This window comes from Anomaloglossus baeobatrachus, chromosome 11 (genome assembly GCF_048569485.1).
Source record: "Anomaloglossus baeobatrachus isolate aAnoBae1 chromosome 11, aAnoBae1.hap1, whole genome shotgun sequence".
Taxonomy (NCBI): domain Eukaryota; kingdom Metazoa; phylum Chordata; class Amphibia; order Anura; family Aromobatidae; genus Anomaloglossus; species Anomaloglossus baeobatrachus.
Window position 1 is genome coordinate 28,995,494 of NC_134363.1, and position 10,535 is coordinate 29,006,028.

At 50.6% G+C, this 10,535-nt stretch overlaps 1 protein-coding gene across 1 annotated transcript; it reads right to left on the reverse strand.

Moving 5' to 3' along the window:
* Nucleotides 1-659: 659 nt before the first annotated feature.
* LOC142256297 (interferon-inducible GTPase 5-like) lies at nucleotides 660-9,940 on the reverse strand. Its single transcript, XM_075327912.1, has 2 exons — nucleotides 9,908-9,940; nucleotides 660-1,985 (listed from the first exon to the last, which is right to left on the reverse strand). Exon 2 carries the CDS (start codon nucleotides 1,969-1,971, stop codon nucleotides 775-777), a length of 1,197 nt encoding a protein of 398 aa, XP_075184027.1. The 5' UTR covers nucleotides 1,972-1,985; nucleotides 9,908-9,940; the 3' UTR covers nucleotides 660-774.
* Nucleotides 9,941-10,535: the final 595 nt, after the last annotated feature.

Sequence of the window (10,535 nt, forward strand, 5' to 3'; positions counted from 1 at the left end):
ATTTACCTCACAAGGCCTAAGACACACGGCGTGAAAATCGGAGCAAGTGGGATGCGATAAAACATCGCATTCCACTCGGACCAATATTACCCTATGTGCCAGCATCCATGAGCGATTATTTTCTCAGCCCTAATCGGACCGAGAAAACAATCGCAGCATGCTGTGGGTCTAATGCGATCCTTGTTTCTCTCGCACCCATTCAAGTCTATGGGGCGAGAGAAAAATTGCACTGCACTCGCAGTACACCGGTGTACCACGAGTGCAGGGCGAGAATGGCAATAGCTGACAACGGAGGAGAGAGGGAGTTAAATCCCTCCCTCCCCTCCGCAGCGCCGGCCCGCCCGCCGCAGCTGAGGTCCGATTGCATGATCGGACCTCAGTCGCAGTGGCACTCGTCCCCTGCTGTGCTGCCAGCGTGAGCCGAGTGTCATGCGAGGATCGTAGTAGATCCCCGCGTGGCCTCGGCCTTACAGTACTCACTCATCTATAAATAAAAGGCCAGCACTGCAAAATTTTTAAGTAAATCCTACTGCAAAAAAACTTTTTTAGCCCAAAATATGTACATTTAAGGAAATAAATACATATATTTACCCTTGAAGATGCTCACTTTAAATGCACGAGAGCAAACATGTAGATAATGTAAATTTTTTATTGCCTCACATTAATAAATCATTGACTCATTTCTTAAGTACATTGTCAATTTTATTTTTTTTTTCATTGAATCTCATATCTGGTAGATTTTTTTCTATATTTTATTCTATTGGAAAGAGATGCCTAAACAGGTGACTCCAATGCCTTCGTAAGAACACGCACTGCATCTTCAGCAATCTCTTCAAGAAAGCCAGAGAGCATCCAGTGTGTGCTACGAAAGGAGATGTTCCCGGCTGCCAGGCTACCTATCACTGGAATAGTGCTAACAACATACTCAACTAACATGAGTCCCCCAATGACCGCACTTTTTAGTATAGTGATGATGAGCTCTTTATTTATCTCTTTTGTGACTATAGGGGACTTGATCACAGATTTTAACTCATTGACATCTTTACCAAACGTGTCGGCCAACTTTTTCAGAGATTTTTCATCCAAGCCAAATGCGTTCATATAAGTTTTCATGGCTTTCACCAGGATTCCTATGTCCAAAGCTACAGACAGGCCTGGGATTGGGACTGCAGCCACTCCACCAGATAGAAGAGCCCACAACCATATATCCTTCTTGAAAGCCTGACGCTTCTTCTCAAGAACTGGCAGAGAAATGTTGGGTAGAGAGATCAGGAATATGTGCCTCTTCTGTTCTGGAAGCTCCTTTTCAAGAGTGTCCTGCATTATGTGAAAGTCGAACTTGTCCAGTTCCAGGAATGAGAGGAGAAAAACGTGAGGCTCAGTGATTCCTCCATCTCTGAGACTTTGAATGCAGTTATTTCTCATTTCATTGAGTATGTTCCCTTCATTGAACGTCTTCGTCCTTCGGACTTTGCAGGCATGCAAGTCAGAGTCCACTTTGGATCTCACAAAGTAGAATTTCTTGTTCATAGCTTGAATCGCCTTCGCTAGGTCAATGTCATTTTTCTTAAATCGTTCTGAGGATATAATGATGAAAAAGTCGTAACGACTGAAATCAACAGATTGAAGATAACTGTCTGCAGCAAAACTTGGAGTTCCTATTCCTGGAAGATCCCAAACAGTTACATTAGGATACTGTAGATGGACGTATGGAGTTGGCTTTTCTGTCATCTCCACCACACCAGTTTTGGCTGAACCTTCTTCTTCATCGTTCATCCCACGGATGGCATTAACAAAAGTGGACTTTCCCGTTCCTGACTCTCCCGTGATGGCAATATTCAATGGGGCATTTTCTATATCCTTGAGATACTTGCTGGCTCTTTCAGTTGCTGTACAGAGGTCACCTTCTTCTAAAGCGGCCCGAATGTCTTTCACTTCTTCGGTGCTGATGATGTCGAAAGAGGAATCCATTCTCAGTTATTATTCTGGAGAAAAATGAAAAATAATTGGTGAGAATAGAACTCTTTCTCACTAAAATCTGACCTATCTCTACATTTTCTGGTCAATAATATAGAAAAACAAGGTCAACACTATTATCTTTGGTTGAGGCAAGCTGGACCACCAGAGTACTTGAGGATTCTCCATCATAGAAACCATGCTCTACCAAGACACAATGATGTAGTCTTTCTAATATCTTGTTTCATGATCATTGATAACTTAATTTTAGGAGCTTGTCTAAGGAAAGACCTGGTCTGGTCAATAATGTTCTGACCACATCGAACACCATTTCTGAGAAGAAAGGGCCTACGAATTTAGGTGCTATGTCAGCTTTTGTAATATCTCCATGTGTATTCAATAAAAACAGCATTGGGTCAAAGTCAGAGGTGTTTTTAGTTGAGCACATATGGGAATTATTTTTTATGGCCAGTGTTACCGTAAACTCATCATTTGACTTCTTCAGTGTTATTCTTATAAAGTGCTTCTCGACCCATAAAATTTTAGTTTTCTCATGAATATTTCTCCTAATCTGCACAGTATACGCTCTACTGGTCTTCATATTTGAGCCAGGGTGGAAGTTTGAACCATTGTGAGCCATTTTGGAGGCTTTCGGCAGCCATCCTTGGTCAGCCCATCTTCTACAAACTCTAACCCGTTCCCTTTCGCTCTCACTTCCCTGTCATTGTTCACATATTTTGCAGTCCTGTGCTTTTAGTGACTTTGTTGCGTGACACATAAGAGGTAGAAGTGCTAAAGAGAAAAACCCACAAAACCTCAGACGTGAAGCCATGGAGCATGCTCCTCTGAGATTTTACTATGAAGCTTTGAAGCACGGCTCAAACAAGTATTTAGAAATAAATACAATTTAATATACAATTTACAGGATCCATGGAACAAAATGATGCAATATATATGAAAAGTTGACATTGCTGTTGTTATGTTCAGTACGATTTATTACAACAGTGTGCATACAAAGTCACAGTGTCCCCTACAACAGTGCCCCTTACAAAGTCACAGTGCCCCATACAACAGTGCCCCTTACAAAAGCACAGTGCCCCCTACAACGGCACAGTGTCCCCTACAACAGTGCCCCTTACAAAGGCACAGTGTCCCCTCAAACAGTGCCCCTTACAAAGGCACAATGTCCCCTACAACAGTGCCCCTTACAAAGGCACAGTGCCCCCTACAACAGTGCCCCTACAAAGGCACAGTGTCCCCTACAACAGTGTCCCTAGAAAGGCACAGTGCCCTCAACAACAGTGCCTCTACAAAGGCACAGTGTCCCCTACAACAGTGCCCCGTACAAAGGCACAGTGCCCCCTACAACAGTGCCCCTAGAAAGGCACAGTGCCCTCTACAACAGTGCCTCTACAAAGGCACAGTGTCCCCTACAACAGTGTCCCTAGAAAGGCACAGTGCCCCTTACAACAGTGCCCCTTACAAAGTCACAGTACCCCCTACAAAGGCACAGTGCCTCCTACAACAGTGCCCATACAAAGGCACAGTACCCCCTACAAATGCACAGTGCCCCTTACAACAGTGCCCATACAAAGGCACAGTGCCCCCTACAAAGGCACAGTGCCCCATACAACAGTGACACTACAAAGGCACAGTGCTACCTACAGCATTGCCCCTTACAAAGGCACAGTGCCATCGACAAAGGCACAGTGCCCCATACAACAGTGACACTACAAAGGCACAGTGACCTCTACAATACTGCTCCCAACAAAGGCACAATGCCCCTTACAACAGTGCCCCTTACAAAGGCACAGTGCCACCTACAAAGGGATAGTTCCCCCTGCAAGGGCACAGTGTCCCCTACAACAGTGCCCCCTACAAAGGCACAGAGCGCCCTGCAAAGGCACAGTGTCCCCTACAACAGTGTCAACTGCAAAGGCACAGTGTTCCCTACAACAGTGCCCGCTACAAATGCATCGGGCTCCATTATAGTCACAATGCCCCTTTTACATCTACAGTACCTCAATCACTGCCACTCTGTCCTGTCCACTGTCTACCCTTATTGTACCCTCCTTTGACTTCTACCACAGAACTTCAAAGAAAGTCATAATACCCTCATCACAGCCACAGTCCTCCCATCATTACCGCAGTGTCCCTAAAAAAATCATAATACCCTCCATATGGCCACAGTACCGCCATCTCTGCCACAATACATCTACATCATAATCCTCTCTTTACTTCAGTACCTCTATCTACGCCCAAGTCATAACTCCTTCTGCCCATCACCATCACAGTGCCCCCAACAAAGTCCTAATACCGTTAACACACACTGTACTCCCATTGGCATCATAGTGCTACTGAGAAAGTCATTATACCCATCACTGCCTCAGAACCATATACAAGATGTAGTACCCTTCTCATAACCACCGGTGTCTCAGCACAGTGCCCCTACACCATCATAATACCTTTGTCACAACTACGTGTCTCTCCAGCACAGTGCCCTTACACTATCATAATACCCTCCTCATCATATGTGTATCCAGCACAGTCCCTTTACGCAATCATAATAAACTCCTCATGACCACCTGTTTCCAGCACAGTGCCCCCTACACCATCATAACACTCTCCTCATGACCACCTCTGTCTCCAGCACAGTGCCCCTACACCATCATACCACTCTCCTCATAACCAACTGTGTCTCCAGCACAGTGCCCCCTACACCATCATACCACTCTCCTTATAACCAACTGTGTCTACAGCACAGTGCCCCCTACACCATCATAACACTCTCCTCATAACCAACTGTGTCTACAGCACAGTGCCCCCTACACCATCATAACACTCTCCTCATAACCAACTGTGTCTGTGTCGCCCTGGGCAAGCCAGGGGACACAGGTCACACACCACCACACCCTACATCCCAGTTAGGAACACCAAAGCTAACCAAAAATCCTTGTTGCCTTCCTCCAGAGGCTGATGATTCACACCAGGGGGTGGGCCAGGCGGTTGGCTCCGCCCACCGAGGAGGACACAGCTCTGGAGGCGGGAGAAACCAGGCAGTTGAAGAGAGTTGAGTTTAGGAGGAGGAAGTGGAAGGAGTGGAGGAGTAGCCCAGGCAGGGCTTGAGAAAACAGCTAAGTGAAAGTAAAGGAAGAGAAGTGGTAAAGGAGGACAGCAAGAGTGGTGACAAGAAAGAAAGAGCGTGCAAAGCCTGAAGTAGTCCAGCTGTGTGCAGGACAGGTCAGCAAGGTCAGCAACGGCGGTGACTGTCTGGAGGGGGACCGTTTGGAAGTTCCTGGAAGGACCGCGGACGGGTAGTGGCCCGGCGGTCTGGAGCAGTGTTCCGAAGGACAGTCAGCACCAGGGCAGGGGCCTCTCGGACCCCGGCAAGGCTTGGAGTCGCCAGAATTTGCCAAATCCGTCAGTGAAGGGGACGTAGATCCCCCAACAACCAAGTCCCGATTGAAGGCAACAGCCCAACCAGTGTAAGAGAGACACCGCCACCGCCAGGGCACCAGTTTCTCAGGGCCAGCGCCTGCGGGCAAAGAGTAGAGCTCCTCCGGTCCAGCTTGAAGCCGGGGAGCGGGTTACCGGTGGGAATCCATCGCTACCAACATAGAACCAAGGTGCAAGGAAAAGGGACATCACCGTCACCTACTGGGAGAGCAAGTGCAGCCGTCCGTGGGAACCGTCTTTCCAGCCGTGTGGTTTACCGTAAAACTGTGTCAACGTCTCAGGCTGAGTGAGTACCACAGTGCCGCAAGGCACAGCGCTGCCCCCGCGTCCCTGCGCCCACCAGGCCCTACACCTCCCTCATTATCACTGGGCCCCGGGATCACCAACCCCTACCCACGGAGGGGCAAAACAACACCTGGCTGCTCCGCATCACCATCCCCGGGATCCCCATATTGAGCAGCGGTGGTGAAATCACCACAACCGTGGGTGGCGTCACGGACAATAAACAATCCCCACACCCAACAAACCCCTTTCACTCACGGGCGAGGAGAACCCCCGGGATCCGGCCTACAGCTCGAGCCACCACTGAGCAGCGGCCGCCGGACCCGAGCAGAAGGGGGTGAGCGTAGTGTGCTGACACCCTCCTCCCCGCCCGCGACAACTTGGCGTCACGAACAGGATCTTACCGCTCTGCCGTCTGGTAGAGGTGCGCCTTGTTACCGCCGGAGGTATCCAGCAGAACAATTTCAGAAGCCGCCATCTTTGGCGCGAAAAGTTCCCGCTCGAGCGTCTTCTCGAGTAGTAGAGGCGCGAAGGCCAAAACCCCGCCCCGAGAGAGGAGGGGCCGAAAAGAGCTAAGGGGGACGCGATGGCGGCTGGACGCATGTGAGTGTGGCGGTGCAAGCAAACGCACTTGGACCCTTCGGTCCACCGACCCTAATGGGAAATGCCGGCCCCACCTAGTTCTGCAGAGACTACCGAGCTGGTGTCCGGAACAGCGGCATGGCTGAGGGCCCGGGCGGCGGAGATCTGCCGTCACTATCGGAGTCAGATCGGCGGGCTGGTGGAGCAGTGGGCCGCGGAGGTGGAGGCCCTAGTTGCTGTGGCGTGAGTGTATGGAGTGGAGGCCGTGATGGAGGAGCTGGAGAATGACCCACGCCCCTGTGTCCCCGAGGGACCGGTCGCTGCGGCTGAGGGACCCGGTCTGCCCCTGGCTCCTGTGTTACCTCCGTCCTACTCCCTCGCGTGCTGCACCGCACCTGGCCCGTCGGGTGTGCCCCCCTCTGTGACTGCGGCAGGGGCAGAAGATAGCGACTCCGGTCCTGACACTGAGCCTGTGTCGGAAGAAGAGGAGGGGGTCGTTGCCCTGCCTGGCATGGGGGCCACCTATGTTCCCCGAACCGGGGGCAACGGGTATCGGGCAGCCCTTCCACGCCGCGCTTGCTACGCACTGGAGGGGCTGGTGGCCGTGTCCTTCCACCCCGAGCCGGGTGAGGAGGACGAAAATACCGAGTAGGGCAGCGGATGCCCGTTGCACCGTCCCCGTTGGGACCATCAGAAAGTTTGTGTGAACTGTTGTTTAAAAGTTTGAAAGAATGATAAGAAAATGATGATACCGAGTACATTACCTGATTTTCTTTGTGATTTGCAACCGGCTGGAGCCGGCACCGTTGTCCCCGTGGGGACCGTTTAAAAGTTTTGCATGGAGGACTTTCCATGGACAAGCCCGTGAACTTGCAGGGCACCCACAAACGTTAAGTGGCTTGTAAATATGTTGTTTGCCGTTACCGTTTCCGCAATGCCGCCTCCGGAGAGGCAGGTTGGAGGGAGGGCCCTGAGCAGAGCAGGCTGGGGCCCAGCCACCAAAGGAACCGGTGGCTACCCTCTGGAGGGAAGGACAGATCCCGCTCGGGTACCGTGTGCTGGACTGTGGGTCAAGGGGTGCTGCCTGGGCTTTAGGGGCAGCATCAGGGCCAGGTTGCTTGGGTGGGAGAGAGCGGAAACCGTAACCGTAAACCGTTATGCACCGTTTAAGAAATGTGCCTCCCGTTAAGGGAAGATTTATTAAAAATGTACATATGTTATTCTACCATGTTATCTTTTTCAGAAAAATAAATCCGGTGTTGGACGGCAGCCCGCGGACGGTCTGCATTTTGCTAAGGGGGAATGTGTCGCCCTGGGCAAGCCAGGGGACACAGGTCACACACCACCACACCCTACATCCCAGTTAGGAACACCAAAGAGGCTGATGATTCACACCAGGGGGTGGGCCAGGCGGTTGGCTCCGCCCACCGAGGAGGACACAGCTCTGGAGGCGGGAGAAACCAGGCAGTTGAAGAGAGTTGAGTTTAGGAGGAGGAAGTGGAAGGAGTGGAGGAGTAGCCCAGGCAGGGCTTGAGAAAACAGCTAAGTGAAAGTGAAGGAAGAGAAGTGGTAAAGGAGGACAGCAAGAGTGGTGACAGGAAAGAAAGAGTGTGCAAAGCCTGAAGTAGTCCAGCTGTGTGCAGGACAGGTCAGCAAGGTCAGCAACGGCGGTGACTGTCTGGAGGGGGACCGTTTGGAAGTTCCTGGAAGGACCGTGGACGGGTAGTGGCCCGGCGGTCTGGAGCAGTGTTCCGAAGGACAGTCAGCACCAGGGCAGGGGCCTCTCGGACCCCGGCAAGGCTTGGAGTCGCCAGAATTTGCCAAATCCGTCAGTGAAGGGGACGTAGATCCCCCAACAACCAAGTCCCGATTGAAGGCAACAGCCCAACCAGTGTAAGAGAGACACCGCCACCGCCAGGGCACCAGTTTCTCAGGGCCAGCGCCTGCGGGCAAAGAGTAGAGCTCCTCCGGTCCAGCTTGAAGCCGGGGAGCGGGTTACCGGTGGGAATCCATCGCTACCAACATAGAACCAAGGTGCAAGGAAAAGGGACATCACCGTCACCTACTGGGAGAGCAAGTGCAGCCGTCCGTGGGAACCGTCTTTCCAGCCGTGTTGTTTACCGTAAAACTGTGTCAACGTCTCAGGCTGAGTGAGTACCACAGTGCCGCAAGGCACAGCGCTGCCCCCGCGTCCCTGCGCCCACCAGGCCCTACACCTCCCTCACCATCACTGGGCCCCGGGATCACCAACCCCTACCCACGGAGGGGCAACACAACACCTGGCTGCTCCGCATCACCATCCCCGGGATCCCCATATTGAGCAGTGGTGGTGAAATCACCACAACCGTGGGTGGCGTCACGGACAATAAACAATCCCCACACCCAACAAACCCCTTTCACTCATGGGCGAGGAGTGCCGCTCGAGAACCCCCGGGATCCGGCCTACAGCTCGAGCCACCACTGAGCAGCGGCCGCCGGACCCGAGCAGAAGGGCGTGAGCGTAGTGTGCTGACACCCTCCTCCCTGCCCGCGACATGTCTACAGCACAGTGCCCCCTACACCATCATAATACCCTCCTCATAACCATGTCTCCAGCACAGTGCCCCCTACACCATCATATTACCCTCCTCATAACCAACTGTGTCTACAGCACAGTGCCCCCTACACCATCATAACACTCTCCTCATAACCAACTGTGTCTACAGCACAGTGCCCCCTACACCATCATAACACTCTCCTCATAACCAACTGTGTCTACAGCACAGTGCCCCCTACACCATCATAATACCCTCCTCATAACCATGTCTCCAGCACAGTGCCCCTACACCATCATATTACCCTCCTCATAACCGTGTGTCTCCAGCACAGTACCCCCTACACCATCATATTACCCTCCTCATAACTGTGTCTCCAGTACAGTACCCCCTACACATCATAATAACTCTCTCATAACCGTGTCTCCAGCACAGTGCCCCTACACATCATAATACCCTCCTCATAACCGTGTCTCCAGCACAGTGCCTCTATACATCATAATACCCTTCTCATAACCACGTGTCTCCAGCACAGTGCCCTTACACCATCATAATACCCTCCTAATAACCACCTATGTCTCCAGCGGTGCCCTTAGACATCATAACACCCTGCTGATAACTATTTGTCTCCTGCATAGTTCCTCTGCTCCATCATAATACCCTCGTTATAGCCAAGTCTCTCCAGCACAGTGTCCTACACTATCATAATACCGTCCTCATAACCACCTGTGTCTCCAGCACAGTGCCCTTTACACCATCATAATACCCTCCTCATAACCACAGTAGTCACATTACCCTCCACCATCACTTCCACAGTGCCCCACAAAGTAATTTTTGCCTCCACCATCACTACCACAGTATCCCATAAAGTCACATTACCCTCCACCATCACAACCGCAGTACCTCTTAAGGTTATATTGCTTTCCACTATAACTACCACAATATCTTACAGTCACATTACCCTCCACCATCACTACCACAGTGCCCCACAGTCATTTTAGCCAACATCATCACAACCGCAGTACCCCATAAAGTCACAGTACCCCCCACTCCCTATTGTTAATTTACATCTTCCACAATAAAGCGTCCGTCTTTACCTCCTGGTGTAGCACCGGCGTCTTATCTTCTGAGTTCTGGCATTTCTCCTGATATATATACTGATTTTATCTGTACAAAGGATCAAGTTTCTGTTCCAATTACCTTTATCTCTTGCGCCATCTGCTGACGGCTGCGGACAATGCAGAAAAATGTCACAAATATAATAAAATTCTCTTTAAATCTTAACCCCTTAATTAAGGACTTTGCCAGTCTTAGCCTTTGGTGGGATTTGGGGACATTTTTTTTTTTTAATTATTTTTTGATTGTTACATTTTTTAATGTTGCTGTTTTGCTTCATACAATGTATTATTACATCACTTTTACATTTTGGATTGTTTTTTATACACCGTTGGGTGCACTGCAGGCCGGGATAACTTATGATACCAAATTTATAGATTTTAGTTTTTAGATCTTTTGTAGGGGGGTGACCTGTGCCCTGCAACCCCCCTGAAGACGCCATGGTTAATCTGTGTATTTATGTATGTGAAATGTTTACGTGTGTGCTCTTGAGTGCACTGTTGTTCAGACACCACTAGGGGTCACTGTTCCTTGGTCCCTTAGCTTAGGCGAGCGCTTAGGGCTGGGATATAATCACAAGTGTATCTTGCTCGGGGAAGACCCCGGGTG

What these genes read in the sequence shown, in the direction of transcription:
- LOC142256297 (XM_075327912.1), bottom strand. Translation starts at nt 1,971, where the DNA reads ATGGATTCCTCTTTCGACATCATCAGCACCGAAGAAGTGAAAGACATT.